Source organism: Antrostomus carolinensis, unplaced genomic scaffold (genome assembly GCF_000700745.2).
Source record: "Antrostomus carolinensis isolate BGI_N321 unplaced genomic scaffold, ASM70074v2 scaffold2896, whole genome shotgun sequence".
NCBI lineage: Eukaryota > Metazoa > Chordata > Aves > Caprimulgiformes > Caprimulgidae > Antrostomus > Antrostomus carolinensis.
In genome coordinates this window covers 1-24,046 of record NW_010320988.1, presented here as the reverse complement: position 1 = coordinate 24,046, position 24,046 = coordinate 1, and the positions used below count along the sequence as shown (strand labels likewise).

Genomic DNA, 24,046 nt, shown 5'->3' with positions numbered 1-24,046 from the left:
ATGTGAATGGGCTCATGTAGACTGAGTCCTGTTTAACAAGACTAAAACATTGCTCAAGGATGAACCTGGACTCTAGAGTATATTTCTATTTCAGATAAACACAGGAATTTCCCTTTTCATTTCTCAGGCTTCAGTGCCTTCATGATCATACAGTCTCCCTGTGTTTGAATGAGACATTCCCTTAGCCCCTAGATGGGGGATTTTCATTTTATGGCTCACAACCTTCCTGCCATTCCCCACACTAAATCAGAAAGGCCTCTGAGGTCTAGTTCCCGAAGTATGTAGGGAAAAGGATAGTACACAAAGGAAAATGCTGAAGGCTCTTGATACAGATAATATTCATAGAAGTGCTCTTCACCTTCTCCTTCCTGGAAAGCTCTCTTCTCTTACTCTCCAGCTGTCTCAGTTCACCATCATCTCCAGCATTTCATTTCAATTCACCTTTCTACCAGCATGCTGAAAATGCCATCTTTCTGTGTAATCACTGCCCTCACAGAAGAAGAAGGAAAGACTTGACAATGAATAGTGAGCTCATAGCAATGTGCCAGGACTTTTGTCTTGCCACCATGAAGAACGTGAGTCATGGCTAATAGAGCCACTCTGCACTGAGCTATGACAGACAAAGGATGATCTATGAAGGAGCTAATATCTGTAATGAGTGGTTGTCACCTGTGGATGCTGCTATGGAAGGTGGTATTTCAACCTCCAGTCAGAAACTCTACCTCTTTACTGGGAGTCACAGGACTGCCATCAAGTACTCTTAGAATGACCGCTCTCAGCAGGGACAGATGTCATCCAGGTGCCCCTAGAGCAAGCAGCCACGAGGAGGACAAAGGCAGGGGACAAGGGTCTGACATTGCACCTCTCACCAGTGCAAATGATCATGGCAGAACAATGGTCTGTTGTGCACAAGTTCCCACTCAACATTCTTCCCAAATGAACTGGCTTCTTAGCTAAATCACATCCCTCTTGCCTCGTCTATTCTCTTGCCTAGTGAGGACAATTAACACCAGCACATATATTGCAAGAAAATGTACAAATAAAAAACAGCCATCAAAATGATAAATGATATCCAAGAAGCAGCATACCATAATTACCTGAATGTAAGCTATGTGCTTGCTACCCAGGGAATTACTGTTAAAATGTACTTTGCTATATTTCTGAATATCACTTTACATTTCCTGCAGGGATCCAGGAGCTGCTGCTTGCACAAAGGTGAGACACTTAATCAAGACACTTTTAATCATGGTAATATGCCCCTGTCCAATGCAGGAGCTCTCCCAGCAGCTGTAGGTATCAGTTAGCACCAGGGTTTGACCTTCAGCTGAGAATGTGAGAAGTGGCTGAGTGGGCTTTGGAGGTGCAGAAGAAGGCAGGGGAGCAGCGTGCTGGGACATCAGAAATGGCAGGGGACACTGTTTTGGAGTGTGGAAATACCAAAATAGGGAGATGGGAGCTGCCAGGGAGGCAGATTCAAGGCCAAGTTATGCCTCCCTTTCCAGAACAGACAAAAATTGAAATAAAATCTGTAGGCCATTTTGCATCCCATGTCACTCTATACTCAGGTAAATCCTCTAAGCTTATCCAGGCTTTTCTGTGTAATATTCTTTTCCTCTCTTCTCTGTTATCTCTCAGCATCTTTGGTTTAAACTTAGCTCTTAAACAATTTCACTTTTAAGCCCACTCTTCTGCATGGTGCTATAAAAGAAAATAACATCTGCAGTGTGACCGAGGAAAGCATAAATGTTCTCTTACACCACCCAAACTGTTCACCATACTGTGTTTTTGTTAAGCTCAGGTTTCTACAGAACATGAGAAGCACTGGCACATGGGCTGTGTAAAAGATGCTTAATGAATTTTTAGGCTGGTGTTGCTTACCGTGTTGTGGCTGCCACCAGCGGAAAGCGGTGGCAGGGGTTTTGGCCTCCCGAGGTAAGTCTATTGAAACAACCTGGGGTTCCAAGTATGACATGAAGTCGAGCTCTCGCAGCAGATGCCAGGTGATCCCATTATCATTTGTGTATTGAACAACAAGCCCTGTATTTAAAATTAAGAAAGGCGGTTAGTCTAAGTGTACAGGGCAAAGGGGGGCAACTCTTCAGCCTGTACTCAGGAGCTGCCAACCCCCAATAACTGTAAGCATGTGGTTAAAATAAGAAAGGAGACACCTGGGAGAGATTAATTTCTTTAGACTAAATATATTTTCAGCTGAAGCTTTATAATTTTGCATTCCAGGTAAATCATGCATGAATTTGGGTTGAAAGGCAACCTTTAGTTAGACTGACTGGTGCAGTTGGGAAGCTGAACAAGTTTTCAGGCACACAACTCTACGTCAGGTCAGAAATGGAGGTTGCCTGCTTCATCCTAAACTTGAGTTTTTTCCTTTTATTTCAGACCTGAAGAAAGTCCCCTATACTTGTAAATTTACCTGTTTCCCAACACTCTCAAGTACTCTAATAAAAGCTATTAAACCTCTTCTTGTAAATGTTGTCTTAAATGGTCACAGTTCCAACAGATTTACTCCTATTGATAGATCACCATTAATTTTGGTGGAAAGAAGTATAAACATAAATGTGGAACAAAAGTAAATAGTTTTCTGCACCATTTATAAAAACTGAAGAGGTAACGTTAAAAATATACCAATCTTTTCTATTTTGTAAAGGCAGTAAAAGGTAAAAACATTGTAGAAGACCCAAAATACAAAAAGCTTATTATAAGGTAAAGAGCCTTTACCTTCATTCCGGGCTCTTGGTCTGTTGCAGGAGTTACCAATAGCCTTGCTTCCGATTTGTACATAAAATTGAACTAGCCTGTTAAAAAAATCAGGGTAGGAGAGAAGCGTAATTATCTTCTGATAGCACAAGATCAGTCAGGATAACTCTCCTTTCTTGACTAACGTGGCATTTTCAGTTAGGTCATTATTCCAGGCTTATTGATCAGGTAATGTCCCCAACGAAGTCAAGCATTGCCATAGTAAACCGTAGAGAACACAAGACAGAAGGCAGCGATGTGGTTTATTGATCCTGTGCCTAATAGATGTGTTGTTGGGTTAAGTAGCAGATTTTAGCAGTTCCTACTTCCACATGAAGATGCAAAAATTCCAAAGCAGGCAAATGTGCTCCTTACATCAGATCTTACCTTGGCCTCTTGGAACTGGAAATTGGTTTAGGCTTTAAAATGCTGTATTAGAGTTCTAATAAAATTATTATATCCTCACTAAACCGTCAATCCCTTTTTGGTCTTTAAATTCTTGATATAAACAATTTTCAGTGAAAAGAGCTAATGGGATGTTTTGTGAAGTAGACCCTTTGATTTTGAACCTATACATTTTGGTTTCATTGAACATCTTGTTTTCACATCATGAGACAGAGAAAAAAATTGTTTCTGATCTGCCTTTCTTGCAGCCTTCCCTGTAGCTGGTGCTTTTATCACTTCCCTACCCTCTCCTCCTCCTTTCTAAGGTAAACCAGAGCAACATTTTCATCTCTTTCTCTGCATGAAGGTTTTTCCATGTCCCTGATTTTTCCTGTAACTATTTTCTGCTCCCCTTCTAAAGCCACAACATCTCTCCGAGACAGTGTTGCTGGTTTTAGTGACAGAACTTTGGCTAAGCCTGGAACATCCCTATCTAGCTATATAATTAATAATTATACCATCCTTGTGTTCCAAAATATTGTTTGTTTTTTTTTTCCCAATCTACAGCGATGCCCTGGTACCCTTGTTAAACTGATATTTCTAATTGTGACTTTGTGGTATCAGAGTAGTTTACATTTCCTCTTAGATATGTGCTATTGTGCTATATAACAGCAACTAATTAATTAATGCCCTGCTCCTCAAATTTCAGAGCATGTCTCTGACATTTGTCTCAGTCTTTTCTGTTCATAACTAATGTAAAGAGCATTGAGATGACTGAGAATGACATCAGCAACTCATCCATGCCTTCTTCACAGGTTGTCTGCATTGCACACCTGGAACAGTGCCTGAACAGAGCAGGGAACCTTGACTCATCCCCATGCTCAGCTTTTGATGCTGAAAGCTGGCGACGCCATTCTCCTTGTTTCCTAGCCAGTTTTCGACTTAGGATGATGCCTGTCTGTTGTGTTATAACTATTGGAGTACTCACTGATGTGTTGTTTTTGGGAAGCGACTGCTCATCCTTTGTGTTGGGAGTGTCCTCACACAGCACATAAGGAGAGATGGGGTCATTGCCAAGCAGAGGTTTTGGAGGAAAAAAGAATACAAATCTAAAGGAAACCAGGCTTCACTAACACTACTGCTTGTAGATAACTTCTTTATTTTAAATATTTATTTTTAAGGTGAATTTGTGTCTCTGTGTGAAGAAACAAGGCTTGATTTGTCACTCAAATAACTCCCCACAAGGATAACTCTTTTTACTCTAGGGGATTTGGTTCTAATTTGTAGTGACATAAGTAAAAGCACAGACAAACCACAGGACTACAGGTAGAGCTAGTACAACACAGCTAGGACTCCAATTTCCCTCACCAACCACTACATACACATTGTCACGATCCTCTTCTGATTCTAAACCCAACCACACACCAGTTCTGTTATCGAAATTGGTACCTCCTATGTGAGATATTTTGTATATCCATAAGGACTAGGACAAGACAGAATATACTCATCAGTCTCATTCATAAAATAACTGTATAGATAGCTGAAGAACAGTCAGGCTGACAGTATTACACTATTTAGCCAGGTAGGTCCTACTGTTTGCTGCAGCTCTGTTGTCTGACACAGTATGCAGGCAATAAAACACTAGACAGTGGTCTATGAGGTGAAAAGATTTGCAGTTCTATGAAGAAATTCTCTTTTATGCTTGCCAAATGTAAAGATTGGTAAAAAGCAAAAACAAAAGACAAAACAAACCCCTTTCTCCAGAAAAGTGAATCAGCCCATCTGATCTGTAAGCATTTGACCCAGCATAGCTCTCTGGGATGGTGGCACAGTCATTAGCAACAGAGTCTGTAACACAGACGGGAGCCAAGTCAGCTAACAAGCCAGATGTCACTGCTTGGAAAAAAAAAAAAAATATATATATATTCCATGGTTTTCATCTAGCTGCCAGGTAGGCACTGTGTGCAAATGCTCTTATTGAACAGATAGTGAGGAGTGTCATAAGGGACAGGCCATCGAAATGGGAGGCAGTAGCTCATCAGTAACCAAACTGCATCCAGATATCATATTGTCAGTCAGGAGGATGGAAATATTGCTGGTGAAACTGTGCCTTTAGCGCATTGGGCCATGCAAAAGGGAAGGGATGGAGAGACTCCAAGGGGTTTCTGAACTGTAGGGCAAAAAAATGATCTGGGTGAAATGAATTTTGACACTTACAGCTCTTTTATTGCTATGGGACATTCTCCCGATATCTGTGAAAAAAAGCGTAGCCAATCATGTAAAGGAATAAGGAAGCAATGGGACAAAGCAAGCTAAGATTATGAAAGCACTTAAGGCATATTTTAAATATTGAGTGCTTGTTTACGATCATTGGCTTCAGGGAGAAAGCTTTAGCTTTAAATGCTCTTAGCATGAAACCTGAATTTGGCAGTGCCTTGTCGGGCTGCTTCCCTGAGCAGCACCATGCACCTTGGCCTGGCAAATCTCAGCCCCTTTGGAGCAGAACAAACTGGGAGCACCAAGCCCCCATGGACTCCGGTCCTCTGGGAAGAGAAAGGTAAGGTGAAACAGGTCTTTGTGCTTCTTACAAAAAAGAACAAAAATTCTTTATATTCCTTACATAAAATTTACACTTTATATAGAAAAAGCTGTAACTGAAGCCAGATGACAGGGAATATGCATAGGTAGATCTGCAGAAATTCAGAATGAAAATAAAACTTCTTCAATTTTTTGCTCTTCCATGCCTGATTTAATGAAACAAGATCTTAAAAGGTCAGGGAAAACACTATTAACCTGAAAAATAAGAAGCTTAAAAATCTACTGCAGGAGTTTCAGCCTTCCTATTCACAACTCTCAATCCATTTATCTAACAGTATGTCTTTCAAGGCATATTTTCCTGCTGTTTACTCAGTCATCAAAACTCTGCAATGAAAATACCCACACACAAATAAAAGATAACTGTGCAGGGGCTATGATGACCCCTAAAAAGATAACCAAATTCTATGCAAGGCATTATTGAAGGCAAAAAGTAATATAAAAATGGGAAGAAGTGCTTCCCTCTAATCTCCTCTTTCAAGTGACATTAATTTGAGCTCCAATAAAGGAAAAAAAAATTCTAGGCTGAGGAATTATTTTCTTTTTAGGTTATGGATCTTTCAGTTAACCCCTCACACTCTTGCAAACTTAGTCTGCCTTTGCTTCTAGGAAAAAAGACCCGAGTAATGTTACAGATGGTCTCAGACATTAAAGTGGGATGCACTTGTTCTAAACAAGGTGTCTGAAGGCTGGATGTCTAAGTCTTACATGATCAACCCAGATTCCCTTAAAATGAATGTGAAAAATATATGCTTCCAGAATACAAAGCACTGGCCTTAGCTAACCCTGTTTGAGGTTGAGTTGCATTGCTCTTTTGAAGTAGCTATTTCTTTCCTTTGAGCATAAAAGCAGCCTGACGTAATTGCTGTCACCTAAGGAGCCCATGTTCTGGTCAAGCTACATGAGATGGATCCTACCCTTGAGAACACATGTGGCTGAAGAAACAAAAATCGATATTAGTCCCATTTGTGTTTGAGATGACCGGTGCTTTTGTTCTGTCTAACAAACAACTCAGGGATGCGGCATCAAACTCTACTTGTTCAAGGAAGTTAAACTGCTCACTGTGATGCTTACAAAATAATTAAATGCTGGTTTATTTTGACACAATGATCAGTCACAGCAGGAGCATGTGCTCAGAAGAAGAATCTTAGTCGCTCTTATCAGTTGTCTCTCTGGCCACTTAAGTTCTTGGGGCAGCTTTGAGACATCAGACGACCATGTTCTCATGCAAAATGGAAGTAGTGACAGATTTAAAAAGTCAAGAAAGAGCATTACTCAGTATTTTAAAACTTCTTTTGGCTTTTTAAATGGTTCAAACTCTATAAAAATGGAAAGCTATAAATATGAATATCTGGCAATAAAAGTGGTTTCAAAGTAATCTTAAAGCTAAAGAAAGGCCTTTTCTTCTATAAAAAGATTTCTCCAGGAAAGAAGGAATACCTCAAAAATACTATTTGAACATAGACTTCTTCATGATGTGGTTACTTCCAACATTATGCTTGACAGGATTAATGACATGAGATTTAAAAAGATAGTAGAGCAGAAAAGAAGTGCTCAGATCTTCCCAGAGTCCCAGCACAAACATGTACTTGTCTAAAGTGTATTTGTCAAACAATTAATTAATTTAATTATTGTCATTAACATTATTACATAAATATTTAACATATTTGTCAGAGGAGACTTTGACAGACACGCAGGGGATGGAGGAAAGGCAGCTGGTGCTGTGTTCCTCAGTGCTGGGGAGCAGCTACGGATCTTCCCAAACCCACAGGACCCGTACTGCCCTAAGGAGCACCACTTGTCTGAGCAGGAGAGCTGCAGCAGTAACTTCTGGCCAATCTCTGCTGCAAGTAATGCAGCATATCATGGCATTATTTACTCTTAGACCAGTGTTTGTCAGGAGAAATATCTTCTATTAAGCTAATTGATATAACTGTAGGGTGGGCAAGGTTTCAGGTGCATAATCCCTCATGAGACCAGACAAAGCAGCAGCAAACTCCAAGCTAAATAACGGTTAGAATTAACAGCCCTTTGTTTACCCTAATTACATTAATCAATTACACAATTTGAGAGAAAAAGGATAATTGCTACCAGCAGAGGAGGATGCAGCGGCAGTGGGGAAAGAGGTGAAGGCTTGTTAGCCTCTTGACTACACAGAAACAATTCACATTCCATTTTTTTACACTTCTGACAAGTGGACTAATTCACAACATCTGGCAAATAAAGAGCAGCACATTGCTATGTCATTGGCGTGCCTGCAGTTCAACGCAGTCAGTGGAAAGGAAGTTTTACTGTCCAGCTATGGGCAGTCTTAGGTTTTGTGCAGTCTCAGGTTTTGTGCAGTCTCAAGACCACATCTTCTGCCTGTCCATCTAGAATGCAAAGCAAACCATCTTCTCAGAAGAATATACAGTTCATATTTCCTATGCTGCTATTTCATTCCATTTCTAACCCAAGTTTTCCCCTCAGGAAAAAGAAATAGTATAACAGAATGAATAAAAAAGTAATTTCTCTGCCTTTAAGATTTCTTAAACAAGTTGTGATTAGCAGAAAAACATTTCACACCTTCTCACACCTACACTTGTAATAGTGGAGAGGAGACAATATGAATGCACAGAGAATTATGAGAAGCAGCACTAAGAACTGACCTGATACTTGTGGTGTCCAGGGGAACAGTCCTTGCCTCTCTTTTGCCAGGTCCATTGAAGTACAGAGATCTTCCATCACTGAGCACGCCACAGCCCGTCCCAACCTGACCGCCTGTTATTTTGTACCAGAGAGGGCTTAGCTTCCTCTCAAACCTGTCGAACATCTCACTGTGGTTAGGCACATTAGACACACAGGTTCCACGTGATGCTTCAAGAAAAAAAAAAAAAAAGGGGAGATACTTTGGTGAAACTGTGCTGGACAGAGAAAAGCTCAGATACAGTACACTGGCAGACGGTTCTCTTGCATCCACGTATGAGAAAGTATCAGGCTTTTCGAAGAATATACCTTGATGACAGGATTGTACCTTCTTAAACCCTCTTTATAAATTTTCGTAGGCAGAATAAGCTCTCTTCCTCTAAACTCTAAGATGGCTTATTTCACTAGGTGAAAACCAGACATGCTTTATGTTAAGGAAATTTATGTAAACAGAAAAATATTATCATTTTATTTTGTTTTAAACAGATTGAACAATAGATGTTAGCTTATTGCTTTGTTGGTATAGAGAGTTGAAAACAGTGCAGCATGCAACTGGTTGTGTCAATCACTTTTTTTCATTAGGTTTTTGGGTATGGGTTTTTTTTGTATGTTTCAGCATAAAAGCCCCTGAAACCACAAGTGAACAGAATTTTCCACAGAAAGGCCTGTCAGAACATATGTTCCCTCCTGGTCCCATGCCATCTGATGGCCACAGGACTCAAAAAAAGCAGCAATTCTTTTGAAGATGATCCAAAGGCTTTTAAGCAGACTTTTTAGTTTATGATATTTTATTTTGTTTCCTCTTCTATCGCTAGTCCCTTCACCATTCATACAGATGGTGATGTTCAAAGATTGTGGTTGGCAGAAACATCACCGGTAACCGCTGCCTACAGCTGCTCTGTTTTGCCTGTGCTGAATTTTATTTAACAAAATAAAAACATGCTTGCTGGCAGCCCATGAAATTTATGTCATCATATATTTTTCTGGAATATGGCAGAGGAAAAACAAGATGCTCAATTTAGATCTTTAATTCAGCCAGTCATAACTGCAATCCCAACTAAAAAGGGGTGTCTTACCTGTGTAGCCCAGGTCACAGAAGCAGACCCCTGAGACGCAGTCCCCATGACCATTGCAGTAGCTGGGGCAAGGCTCAGAAATGTAAACGCCATCTAAGCCAAAAGGAGGCACGCTTTTATGGGAGCTGCTCTCCTGGATCCAGCGGAATCGAGTCTTACTGTAGAGAAACAACGATGAAGGGAGTGGTATTACTATTCCCGGCTTCAATATTCGCTACTCCTTGTTTAAGATTAAAAGGAAAAACTTTTATCTGAATCACTTTATAGGAGCTCCAGAGAGGGGAACAGATTTTAAATCTCATTGCCAAACCAAAGGATTAACTAAGATCCTTCTTAGTTAAATAAACCTATTGCTTTTTTTCTGTTATGCACAGGCATTCAGTAAGTAGGTGATTGTTGTGGTAGTGCTTTGCACCAACTGATCAAATGGCATGCTCTCTAGATAATCCATGAACCATGATTTCCAAAGTCACCCACAACGTCAAGACCCTCACCATACTCGCAATACTTACGTTTTTAATGTATTAGCATGAGCTTCTTATTCCCAATCACATTACTGAACATAATGCCAAACAGATTGCTGCTATTGATTCTGCACTGCTTGTTTTGGGTAAATCAAATCAGCTGGTGTCAGATCTGTGCAATTTGGCACCTGCTTTTATTGGCTAATTACTGAAGAAAAGACAAACTTGTTACGGAACATGCTGTTATTTCAGCTCCTTGCAGCAAAGGCAGCAGCTCCCCTGCTACACAATATGCCGCATACTCAAAATCTGTGCTGGGGCTGCAGGGTGAGGAGCCTGCGGTAGGAGGATGGGTCTGAAACCCAGGGGCATGGTGGGATGGCTGCTGACGGCGCTGGCAGCAAGTCAGACTGGGGCTGTTCATTGAGGGGTAAGACAGTGAGCAAAGGGAGCGAGAAACTTCAGCCAAATCCAAGAAAGATCAAGAAAAGCTTCCTGATTTCAAGGCTTATTTGTATCTTCCAGCATTTGATGTTTTCTCATCTGTACTAACCCCAATGCTGAGGTAGTGCTTGCAGAGGAGGACACCCATCATTCCTCCCTCCGTTCACTTCACCTGTCCTGGCCAACTTCAATGACCCAGCACATTACACAGCAGCTTAAATATCCTTCTAGGGTTTCTTTGCCCAGTGGTAGCTGTAAAATTAACACTGTTCAAATGGCTTATTTCATTCAAGCAACTTACTATCCAAGTGAGGGATGGAACACCACTTCTATGAGGAAAGACTGAGAGAGTTGGGGCTGTTCAGCCTGGAGAAGAGAAGGCTCTGGGGAGCCCTTATAGCGGCCTTTCAATATTTAAAGGGGGCCTATAAGAAAGATGGGGACAGACTTTTTAGCAGGGCCTGTTGTGATAGGACAAGGGGTCATGGTTTTAAACTAAAGGAGGGTCAATTCAGACTACATAGGAGGAAGAAATTTTTTATTACCAGGGTGGTGAAACACTGGCACAGGTTGCCCAGAGAGGTGGTAGAAGCCTCATCCCCGGAAACATTCAAGGTCAAGCTGGACAGGGCTCTGAACAACCTGATCTAGTTGAAGATGTTCCTGCTCACTGCAGGGGGGTTGGACAAGATGACTTTTGAAGATCCCTTTGAATGCAGACTATTCTATGTGTCTGTGATTTTATGATCTTTGACCAGCACTCTTGCTGGTGCCTCTGACCTAACTGATATGCATAGAGACAGACAGCGCCATGATGAAGAGATTGATGTGAAATTCAAAAGTTCTGGGTTCGTTGTTGCTTTGTAATTTAATTATAAAGAGCATTCTGACACCTTTAAATTGGAAAGCTTCTCTGTTTTGGAGAGCACAACATATTTTTTCCAGATCTGCTGATTTTTAACACCGTTTCTACTGATGGCTTGCAACTTTTCCCTGATGTATCATGAAAGAAGAGGCAGCTAATTCACGGGTACCACTGGCATCACTGGTTTACAGTGTACAGTACCTGGCTGCAAGTGCCCTGGGGACAACAATAGTAATTCTTGTCCAGTCCTCAAAGTCTCCTGTGTGATACACGGTTGGCTCGCTCAGCTCCCGGGAGCTTCCCTCACATCCTTTTGTGCCTGGAGATGCAGGGTAGCAGCCCTCCTTCACGAGAGACCAGAAGAGCCCAGCATCATGTGAGTACTGAAGCAGAACAGGAGCAGAGCTGCTGTACTGGTTGGTGCAACCAATGTTCAGCTGCAAAAGAGCAGAGTAACAGATATGAGTGCTGTTATTGGTAATTATTGTCTACAAAACACCTTTGACTTTTGGTTTGGGAGGCTTAGCTCTCTGAATGCTTACTTTGAACCTGCTGGTAAACAGTGAGTCATGCTCAGCATCTGTTTACTACATGTATGACATTTCTCAGTAAAAATTCCGACTATCCCTTCATTAAGGTCGCTGGGTTCAACAGGCTGAAATGAGCAGAGAGCTTTTCAAAGGTCTTGGTGAATAATGGGCCACAAATAGCAAACTGCGCCCAGGCACCTACATGTATAGCTGTATCCTCTGAGACCCATCCCATGGGCAGGCCACCCAATGTGCCCAGAGGATCAGGAGACTCCCAGGTCACCCTTGCCCTGGGCTGCTAGCCCTGACTACAACCTGGTCATTGGCCTCACAGGAATGATATTTGGGAGTTGGTGCTGAAGTTTGGGCCCCCAGAACAGAGCAAAACTGGATGAAGTAGGAAATTGTATGTTAAAATGTGAAATGAGAATGTAACCAAGACAAAAATCAACTGCTGATTTGAAGTTTTCGGTTTCATTTTTCAAGCTATCAGAAAAATATTAGTTTTCATTATTTTATTGCAGAAATTCGGCTTGAACTGTAGAATGTAAAATGCAAAACAAAATCATTCATGTAAAATGAAATAATTTTGACAAATTACTGTCTTTGAGTTTATCAATGCAAAATTATTCCAGGCAGCTATTTAAAATGGAAATTTCACAAACTTGGGAAAGCATTTAACCATATGTTCAAAATTAAAACATGCAAATAGGACTAACACATTTACGTGCTGGCCAGATTAAAAGCTTTCCAAAAAAGAGGGAAGTATAAATTCAGGTCTTAAATAACAGATTTTATAAAGAAGAACTCACTGTTCTCTGATACATGTTGTTTATGTTTTGCATATTTATGTTATATTGCCAAGTGTTTCCGAGATGGAAAATGTATGAAAAATTTTTGAGTATTACTTTTTTACACTAAACAGTTTTTGAAATGCTGTTGATCATCAAACCTTCAGAATGGAGATTTAGTCTCTGAAGCAGAGGAAAGTGGTCAACAGGCAAATAACATCTTTTCCAGGCTAAATGGTATTTACATGTTGAAATATCTTTAGGTTTAAGACAAAAGCATCAAACTACAAACAATACTCACTCAGAAATTGTAGTGCTATCCCACAGTTTCTATAGCATTTCATTAGCATAATTTTTAGATGGAATGAGATTATTTTACAAATCCCATTATTTCTAACTAACTTTCCTACTTATAGAACTGTGGGAATTATATTTGAAAAGCTGCCTGTAAACATCTGATCTCTTTAATAATTCCACTTGTAAATTATTCAGTGTCTGTATCCACCAATTATGTAAGGACCACGTATTTGTGCTGAGCTCGTTAAAATTGCATTGCAACCAACCTCCAGAATTCACCAATGGGATTTCATTATAAACTCAATAAAATTTTGATTAGGGTTCAGAAACAAGAGCTTGTCAAAGCAAATACACTTTCTTTGGAGCCCATATTTGGATGTATTGTCAGACCACTGAAATTTTTGTAAGCCCTTTAAAGAAGAGAATGTTAATTGGAGCCTATATTCATTGACACAATGGAAGTAAATTATATGAAAAACCCACACTGGAGTACAGAACAGCTTGTAAGTCCTTAAATAGTTTAAAATACAAAAAATGTAAGCAAACAGCTTTTGTAGACACGCAGCCACAGATAGGATAAATCCTTTTTCCCTTGACAGTGCAGTAGCATTTCCTAGTACTGACTCGATATAATGACAGTCACTTCAACCCACTTCTGAAACACATTGAAGAACAACAGGCTTTAGAATTTCTCTCCAGAGGGGTAAAAAAGCCCTCTTGTACCAAGGTTTGGCTATCCATTTAGAAAGCAGCATGATATTTTATGCTGTATTAATTCATACTTGTGCTCTCCACATCTTTTTATGCAGTCGTATAATTCACCACCTTGTTTTGGACTGTGGCCTCAGTGACATCTTACAGGTATTGACTAAGGGCAGTTTTACTGATATTTTTGCAGGGATTTGTCTTTAAGGAATACCTTGAACTGCAGGACGTATCCAGGCTTCAGAGTTAAATCTCGAGTCACCGCAAACCGGTCTCCATCTGATTTACCAAAGAGCATGGCAGAGGGGGTGGCAGAGCAGAAACTTTCATTTTTGGTCATCCCTTCATTGGCCAACATTAACCATATGCTCAACTGGTTCATAGGGTAATCAAATGCTGGCTTTTCATAAAAGTTCTGTTGGAAATGAAAAGAAAACCAACAACAAGTACTACCACCTTGCAGTGTGACTTCAGAATAATTTCCAAAATTATCAACTTTCAAATTTTTCAATTTGTATTTTCTGTCATTTTAAAAAAAATGTAATTTCCAAAATTTCTGTCTTGGCTTTTTGAGAGATACATAACTACATCCTCTGTCACAAAGATTAGGAGCCTGATGGCTTTGTGATAAGATCCAGGTTCAAACACTACAGCTGTTTCTTTAAATACACCCAATATTTTAAAAGAAAATTATATGCAAATAAAAGTCTAATAACAGAGAGGATGGTTCCTGTTTCATGGGGATTCCCACAGCCTGCTCTTGCTTATTACCTGTGGTAAAGTGGGATTAACAACAGGAATGATGTGCTTCTGCTTCTCTGACAAAATGATGATGTCATCGATGGCCCACTGGTCATACCCTTCCCCTGAAAACATGGGCTGCCACCAGCGAAACCTTGTGCAAGGCGTCTTGGCTGCAGCCGGCAGCTCCAGATAGACAAACCTTCAGAACAGAAATTCAGTAGAACTTTAAGGAACACACTTTGTAGGAAATGGGAGAAATACCACTGAACAGAAAAAAGAGGCAGGAAAGTTGGTATCTATCTTGCATGTAGAAGTCCTCAGAAACCGCCTGTGTATCTGGATACCTGTTTATACACTGAATATTAAGAAGCCTTCTTTGTCTTTATTGTCTGTGGAGAATGTAAAATCTTTAAGACAATGGCTATTTTTTACTCTCTATTACTATATTGCCTAGCACAAAAAGGAACTGATTTGAACTCTTCAGCTTTGAATTAAACTTTTCAGCTGATCCATGTTCAGCAAGCTTTAATGTTCATCTGGTGCCAGCAAGTAATAGTGAAATATGCTGGCAAAATTAATTTCTCATTCTCTTCTGCTGGTTGGTCCTATTTGTAGACAAAAGCATCCTTCTATTACAATGCCATAGATTATGCATTAGAGTTTTCTGCTGTGGCTAAAATCTCAGCCCTGCTATATATGGAGCTTTATAAAAGAACTTTAGGTCTTCTCAGATAGTTTGTTTTATGTTCAATTAAAGAGACACCTTACCAAAATAATGTTAAATAAAAGTTAAAATTTCAAACCTAAACATACTTATGTTAAAAAGTACAATAATTAGTTATTTGTTCAGTCCTATTTCAGACACTGTACATACATGCATTTATGCAAATATTCCTTTCTGTACTCTTTCTTTATATCACATGTTATTTTGTACCATGGACCCCGCTTCACTTGCTGGTTAGGCAGAGAGAGGTGGAGAAAAAAAAGAAACAAGGAACTAGAAAGTAAGATCTGAACCCCATTTGAAGCAGCAGAAAAATAAATATGCATAGATATATTCAGTAAGAACCATCACTCTTGGTTACTCGGAGGGGCAAATGTTTTTGTCTAAAAACAATGTACTGGATGGTCCAGTGATGAAGGCTTCAGTTTGTAGCTTCTCTGTTGGATGCATCCTGTAATTTTGACAAAGCAGAGGCTAACAAAGTTCAATGGTTTTATACCTCCAAGTGTACAGATCACCTTTAGAAAAGAACAGTTTGCTGAGTTTCAGAAGTCCTTCTGAAAACATTGCTCGTTGTGATGCAGAATGACAACACGGGAAGATAAAATTATTTACATATTGAAAGACATGAACTACAGGTAATAGAAATCATGTTAATACCTATGCAGACAAATTCAATCAATATTTTCACTAACAAGCTACCTTACAGCAAATTTGAAATATTTAAAATATTTCTTTAAAGGAGTTTTTGTTGTATGTGACCTTAATACAAGTTAATTAGAAACTAGAGTCAGAGGAAATGGCAGATTTCTACACCTCTTTTGGGCAAGTTCTGTATTTTCTTTATAATCTTTTACAAGTTTGCATTTTAGTCATGTTTCACATGGCAGGTGAGTTATTGCAGACTTCATATTTTACTGTAGTTTTTCTAAGGCCCACTTTCATTAGATTTTTCCTTCCTAGTGACAGGAGTTTACTGTGGAAGCCTGGAAAAACTTCTGTATAATGATGGCTTTTCGGGACTATAACTTGAAATTATTATTAATGTTTTCATAAACTGAGAAATAGATTTTTTTTAAAGAGCTGATGCAGTATGGATTTAATTTAGACCACAGACATACCTGGGTTTGCTGAAGTCAGAGAAATACATTTCCGCTAGCAGCTGCCAGTTGATACCACCATTATTGCTGTACTGCAGCAGCACACCTTCTTCTCTGCTGTCTGGTTTATTGCATGAGGAACTGTCTCCTCCTATCTGGATGTAAAACTGGACAAAATCTACCCAAGTAGTGTCCAAATCCCAGCTTACCAACTGTCTTTTTCCAGCCTGCAATACAAAGAACAGAGGGGGGGAAATATTATTAAATATGACAGCTTCACTATGAATAGACATATTTAAGTTATTTAAGGTCAAGCACAGATGAATATTGCACAGAAAACTGCACAATATGGAGGACATCAAATTTCATGTTAATGTGACTTTCAGACAATGATTGTGCTTGGTCATCCTTTATGTCTTAATCAATCTGGTGTGATCCCACAAGCCGTTTTATTATTACATTCAAACACACAATGCAACTTCACAATACGATTTCAACACAACTATTTTGTCTCATTCCTTCAAGATGCCAAGTACCTTTGGAAGACAAAAAGCAGACCCAGGGTATCCTGAACCACCTGGGGCTAAGTTTTAAAGTATTCAGTTTAGTAATGATAAAGCATAAAGTGGTAAAAAGACATTTCTGACATCTCAATTCCTCAGTCAACTCTTGCACTGTGTAGGGTTGCCTGATTATCTGAAATTATAGCCCCTGTAATACCTGTTGTTTGAAGCCCATCTCCTACACAAGAACAAGGGAGGGGCATTTTCTCTTCATGCCTCACCTGAGTAGGATTTGTTTGTACACAAACCTATTCTCTTTTTATGGTAATTATTGTAAATCAGGAGTATTTAAACTAAAACCTGTGGATTTGGTTTCAGCTTTGTCTGAGCATAGCTAAGAGAAAAAATAGCCTCATAAAATGTAGTGAACAGCTTTTCTAAGGGTGTTTTTGACTTCTAGCAGGAAACAGCTCTTAGACATTGACACTGTGAGTAAAATGGTCACTCTGTGCATGTTGGCAAAGGAAGACAGAGCATATTCAGCTAAAAAAAGCTTAAAGGTTTAAGAGCCTTTTATTGTAATTGGAGTGATCCTGTTCCCCTATTCCTCATGTGCCCTGCTGCTTGAGGTTGAGCTTGTGGGCTTGCACATCAACAAGCCTACAAGATGCTGATATGTGATATGAAGCTGCCTGTGGTGAGGTAGGACATGGGGTGAGAGCAGTGTCCCCACAGAGGTGACCTGCATGCCCTGTGCCTGGTACAGGCCTGCCCTTGCACAGCATTGTGCCGCCACAAGCTGTTGTAGGTAGGGTAAAGCCAAATAGGTGCAGCTGGAGAAGGGATATAGGGATCATATATCTGCATTCATTAAAAGTAGCTGCAACCTGGCATTGCCCCCCAGAATGGAGCGGAACTGGCAATACATCTACTGTTTTTGATTCCCTAAAATCTCATGGGTTCCTGTCCATCTCCAAGCAGAAAATGGTATCAAAAATGAAAACCTGGGCTAAGTTTTAAGATCATACTTATGTTTTAAGTAATATTTATGTTTTAATCTGTCTCTCACATGTGTACATCCATGATCCTCCTGACAAATTTCCAGGCAATCATGAGATAAGCAATTGGCATGATCTAGCTGGACATAAGTAACAAGATTTAGGAGCTGAGATCTAAAATATCATATATGATTTGAATGAGATAATAGATTAATTTAAATTCTGTTTCACTCAGCACCTCTTTCCTCTTCCTACTTAGTACAGGATAAACTCCACACAGATAAATGTCTATTCCTTTCCTCCTCAGAACATTCTGCTTTGCTGGTATTACAGCCTGGGTCCATAGCTCATTTGTAGACTCTAAAAAATTGGCCACACCACACTGCTAGACTAAGCTCTGGAATCTGAATGCTTGTGTTTTTGAAACTCAGTTAGCTTATACCACCAATGAATGTGGTGAACTAAAACCTGTGAAGAATCCTTTGACCTCAAAAAACTCACTTAGGACACAGCCATATTGAATTACATCTGCTGTTTTGGTTTATTTGTCGGTTTATCCCCAGCTGAATAAAGCCCTCCTGGATGGTGCCGTGACAGTAAAACGGGCTCAGTCTTGGGTGCCGCCTCACATGGCTAATACTGGCCAAGGTGACACTGATAATCTCTTGGTAGTTTATTTTCACATCTTCTTTTGGAGGCCCACAAGAATTTGAAATTATCATCATCAAATCAAACTAGTAATGGGTAATAAATGCAAACACCCTTGCTGCCCTGTGGACAGGTGTGTTCCAGCTGGTTGAGGATACCCAACATACTGACTTGCAGTGGATCAAGCTTTGGCTGTAAAACTATTCCAGGCAGGTTTTCCTTATCCACATCCCACAGCAGCTCTGCCTGACAAAGGGTTAACTACAGAACCAGGTTGAGAAAGGGCATGAATAACATAAAACCTCTCAGGAATTACAGGGGTTAATTGAAAGAGCTCTGTATTGCAAACACACCTACAGTTGATTAAAATGCGTTGTAAACCAAAAGATAGAGGGTCGGCAGAACAAAGCCAACGTTAATTCTGGTAGCAGTAATTAATTATGGTAGTAAACATCAGACATTCAAATAAAAAGTGGCTATTTGAGCAAATGCAAAGAAACTAAGCCTGTAAATATGAGGCTCCACAGAACTATTGGGCAACTATAAAAATATTTTTTTATTTTCTACCAGCATGGTGACTAGACACCTTGAAAAAGATCTAAACAGAAATTAAATAAACTACCTTATGCTGATGGCATGCAGACTGCTACTACTCAAGAAATGAATGATAACCTAACCCTTAGAGATCAATAGAAATAAGCCAAGAATTTCTAAATGAGTTTTTCACTCCTCCTTAGCAGAAATCAGAAGAAAGATCATAGCAGGTTAATTCTAATTTAGCAAACTACTTTGAGAAACTTGACATAAGGAACTGAGCCAGAAGGAAAAACATCTAACAGAGAAGACAATTATACAAAAAAATCCAATTATCACAATTAGCTAGTTATACTGATTGGTTTATTATGAAATTTTCAGCACAAAGCTGCATTTCCAGGGGAGCTGGATGTGAGACTATGTAGGAGTGCTGAAAATTATTTGGTGGGTTAGATTTTTGTAATGAGGTAAACAACACACAATTATACAGCGTTGCATTTTGGGTTATTCTTCTGGGACTAATCTGGCTCTCATGACAGCAGTGGCAGTTTGATCAAACCTTTAGAAGAGAAGCACATAGCTGCATTTATGCCCTTCCTTTCAATTAAGAACAAAACCCGGTACTAGACCTGAGAAGCAACAATAAAACACAAATCTGTGGTTACAACCCATAATACTACATCTGGTTATAAAGAACTCTTTTTATTTTAGTTAAAATAGCTATTAATTAGTAGAATTCCCCGTATCTCTTTCCTGCTCTATTATTTTTTTCTGCAAAGCATCCAAGTCATACAAAAGAGCATCCTCCTACAGGTTGACCACTTTCTCAAAGTTTGGAGGGGTTGTTTTTTCAGTAGTTTTGGTCCTATAACCTCAAATGAAGCTGCTTGTCCCCAGGAAAGTCAACCTTTCTCCATGCCTCCACCAGAACAGAACAGAACAAACAAATGGCAGCTGGGGATTGGTGATAAAGAACTGAGTCTTAAACCAGAAAATGCACAGTTAAGACAATGTGAACGTACACGCTTGCCAGCTCACCTGCGATTTACTTCCTTCCATTACAGCTGGTATTTCTTGGATACATAATGCACGTGTCCCTCCCTATCTCTTCGATTGCTTTGTTCTTTACCTGCAGAGCACAGCTATGCTGCTTTCTGCCAGCCTTTCTTTGCTTTGCCATGTAACCACATCATGCTCCATTCAAACCCACATTACCAGTCTTTCTCAGTCTCTTATCCCTTGTTAGTACCTTGTTGAAGTAGAGTGAGGAGCCAGATGAGATGACCCCACAGCCTTCTTCAGGCTTGACGATCTCTCCCCCAATAATTTCCTGCCACTCTGTCTTCAGGCTATCTGGGTTCTCAAAATCAGACATGACAGTCGAAGGAAGGGGATTTTCAGGCTGACATTCAGTACCCTGAAAACCTGAATCACACCTGGAAGGAAACATAAACATAACAAGCTTTTAAAGACTTTTTTTGATGCTGAGAATTACTTCAGGCAGTGCACCGAGCTTTTAAAATCAGATGTGAAATAATAAATCATTCTGGGATTGGAATTTTGGATCCTGGAAACAAGCTGGAATAACTGAATAACTGGAAACAAGCTATATCTTATTTCTAAAAAAAATCTGCAGTCTCCAGAAAAGTTGAAGCTAGCAGGCAGTAGTCTGTGCCTGTGATATTGCAACCAGTCTGACAGTGGCTGCCACGCCATGATAAGCTGGTCCCTGGGGTCCTTGTGCAAAGGGCTGGAGGGGCCACCAGGACATCTGCAGGAGGGAAGCCCCATGCTGCCAAAAGCTCTTCCAACACCTGGATTTGCCAAGGGTAGGGGTTCTTGGACAGAGAGATGAGAAGCAACCGGCTGTTGATGTTGCTTGAATGACCTAACACCCTTCATTGCTTTATTCTTTAACCTTTAATCTACAATTTAACACAACAGCCAAAAAAAAAAAAGTATACAAAACTACAGGATACCTGAAGCATCAGGGGACCATTGTTAAGAGGAACTGGCAAATGCTTTATACCTGCAAACACCATGGTCACACCAGCCATGTCCGCTGCACATGTTGGGACACTGCTGTCCAATGTAGATGTTGTCTAAGGCCCATTCGTCTTGCGCTGTGTAGTAGCACTGACTCCAGCGGAAACGTGTGGCACTGGACCTTAAAACCAGTAACAAATTTGTGATTATTTACAGAACTGTAAGGAAAAAGATAAAATGCAACTATAAAAAACTAAAGTAAGTTGATATAACAATCACGGCCCAGTCTGTAAGGACTGGCACAACCAAAGACATATTTTTTGTAAATGAACTTTCTAGACAATGCCACTTGCCGCACATGGCTACACAATGGACTTCCCAGTCATTAATGACATTTCTGAGGAAGGCTGCAGAGGTGTTACAGGGATTTTGTGCATTACTTTAAGATAAACCTATCAAATAACATGATTGGATTTTTATTGTGTGCCATTCTGTGAGGGTGACAGGATGTAAAACTAGAAAGATGGACCTAAGGTGTGACTTTGATTTTTATATTTTTGGTCACAGTTACAGGCTACAAGTTGCATAAAAAGCTTTATTCTGATATTTATTACAAAAAAAAAAAAGTAACTAAAGTTCTTGAGTGTAAGCTTTTCTCCCCTTTGAATACTGGCTATTTCCATTCAACAATAGTTGACTGTTTTGTATTGGATACAGAAATTTCTTTTGGTTAGGATGATTTGAAACTAGATTTTGCTCACATATGACTGGTGACGTTACAATCACCAGGTTTAGACAAAGATCCTGTTTCATAGCACCTATTTTTTTCCACATTGCAAATAATTTGTTCTTGGCCAACTGCTCAGACAAAATTGATAACACCAAAGGTTTGTGGTAGGGAATAATTGGATTAGATTACTTGCCCATATATATATGTAACACTAAACTTTGGATTTTTGTAATATTTTTTAAGCAGAAAACCTTGCTGTAGTTTCTCCTTTCTAGCAAAATAGTTTATCTTCAACAGCTTTATTTTTTTTTTTATTATAGTGGAGTCAAGTAATGTTATCTATTAAAGAAGTGCTTGATGTTGACCCTCTAGGAGATTGTCCAATGTGATATTGACGTTTTCCATGCTGAGTGACTCCTGCTAGCCAAACCCAGCCTGACATCCACCACCCTCAAAACACATGGCCGGAGAAGGAACTGAATCACAAAAAGAGTAATTTCTGTTGCCATTGAGCCTTTCCAAGCTGCCCTGCCAACCTGTGCACATCTGACAGTTTACAGGCATTGGCTAGTGGCAGCTCCTAGCAGAAGGGCGCAGGGACCCTGCATTCACTCCATGCTTGTGCCAGAATGAGATTAAGAAAAAAATATTGCATGTCAAGTGAAGTGCATCACAGCTGGTTTTGGGGCACCAGGCTGACACTGACCTACACAAACAGCATGGAAAGCCCACGGGTAATAACAAGGTACATCTCTGTGCCCAGGGGAGCACCACACCTGAAACCCTGCCAAGAAGACCCCTGTGCAGCACCGCTGTGGGACTGTTTCCAGGGCTAGGCCCACACAGTAAGGTGCAGAGCTGACACCAGGGCCCACACCAGGGCTCGCGTGGGTTTCACCTGAGCACAATGTTTCCCTGGACAAGCTCATCATCCCCCTCCTGCCAGGTGTGGAGCACAGAGACACACACTGCCAGGGCAGCTCCAATTTCCTTCTCGAGTCTCAGATGTTGGCTGCACATCAAACTGAGGGTAAGCTCAGCTCTGCTTGTTACTTAGAAGCTCGCTCAGATGAATGCAGTGACGGCAGGAGATGTGTTTCTCTCATTTAAGGGGAGGGGAGGAAGGGAGGAGTCGCGTTGCCACCTGGAGATGAGCATGGGGCTAAAACGGAGGTGTGCGCATCAGCCGGACAGCTGGGGATGGTCCCCAGGGAGCCACATCCTAGCAGGCAGGGTTATTTTTAGCTGTAGACAAAGAGAGCTCTCCCCTGGGGACAGCTTGGCTGCTGTGGGAATCTGGCAGCCCCGGAGCTGAGCAGGGCAAGGGGCTGCCCTCCCCTTCCCCCTAGCTGGGGGGTGATGGGGGGCTCACGGAAAGCGGAGCCACCATCGCACGGCTGCGGGCAGCAAAAGCTCGCACGGATTCAGATTCCCCTCTGGGCGAGGGATAACGTGTGTTAGCCTGAATTCACAACTGCAAAAGTAACGCCGCTGAAAAGCCAGTCCTGCTTGCTCTTTTTGAAAGCTTTCCAAGGCTGCTCTGCACCTCAAGGTAACAAGAGCTTAAGAGGATTATGCTGTTAAAAATGGTAATCAACAATTTTAAAAAGCTATGTTAATTAAGAGATGAGAATAAGGAGCTGAGTGTCAGCTGCATTCTCAGTGATAAAATACTGGCTTTCCGGACAGTCACCATTCGGACACCTATTCAAATGGGAAGTGCTGTATTGAGGAGCTATGAAAGCTTTTTATGACAAGCAAAACAAACCTCCCCAGTTCCTTGTATTTCCTCACAGGTTTTTTTGATGCTACTGGAAGGCAATCTGGCTTTCTGATGACATTATATCTAAGTCACATTGATGTCAAATAAAAGTCACTGTTGTTGCACGACATTTTACATAAGCAAGGAAATCATGGTGAGTCCCAGATGTATTGCGAGTGAAATTATGTTCTTTCCGTTATAAAATTTTTCAGATATGTGATTCAAGAGAAAATCGTTATCTTCTCTCCTGGTATTAAAAAACCTAGTGATCTAATGCAAATTTGTAGCTGATAAAATTATATTTGCTACCTTCTGAGTTACCATAATTACATTTACCCAATTATCCTGAAACTCTTATTCAGTCATTAGGTGTTGATTTGTTTATGAAGTCAGCAACTGACAGCTGCTTGTATCTCATTAAGGCCTGTTCATATGTAAATGCCTCCCATAAAACTGAAATTAATTTTCATCAGCGTTAGAAATACTCAGTTCAAGCACAATACAATTTCAGCAAGCAGGTGCATATATTTCATTTCTCCAACACAAGTCTCACTGTTGCATTGGATTTCTTAACACCCCAAATCTCAGATAACACAGGGACCTTGTATACTCAGATGCAGAACATCTACAGATGTCCATGCCCAGAAAGTTTTAGAAGAGGAACAGATGCTGTTATGAACAACTTACGTTATGAACTCTCATGCTGGAGAGTTGGGTGGAAAGGAGCCTG

The 24,046-nt window shown here is 40.3% G+C and overlaps 1 protein-coding gene across 1 annotated transcript in view; it reads right to left on the bottom strand.

Annotated features, from left to right (window-relative positions):
- The window catches only part of RELN (reelin), a gene marked incomplete at its 5' end in the record, with an annotated part of 75,636 nt that extends 54,631 nt beyond the window's left edge, over positions 1 to 21,005 (bottom strand). Inside the window, 10 exons of the mRNA XM_010169740.1 lie at positions 1,879 to 2,037; positions 2,734 to 2,810; positions 8,379 to 8,586; positions 9,492 to 9,649; positions 11,466 to 11,701; positions 13,802 to 14,002; positions 14,359 to 14,530; positions 16,177 to 16,382; positions 20,088 to 20,274; positions 20,868 to 21,005. Coding sequence (XP_010168042.1) covers positions 1,879 to 2,037; positions 2,734 to 2,810; positions 8,379 to 8,586; positions 9,492 to 9,649; positions 11,466 to 11,701; positions 13,802 to 14,002; positions 14,359 to 14,530; positions 16,177 to 16,382; positions 20,088 to 20,274; positions 20,868 to 21,005 — 1,742 coding nt within the window. The remainder of the gene's footprint in view (positions 1 to 1,878; positions 2,038 to 2,733; positions 2,811 to 8,378; positions 8,587 to 9,491; positions 9,650 to 11,465; positions 11,702 to 13,801; positions 14,003 to 14,358; positions 14,531 to 16,176; positions 16,383 to 20,087; positions 20,275 to 20,867) is intronic.
- Positions 21,006 to 24,046: the final 3,041 nt, after the last annotated feature.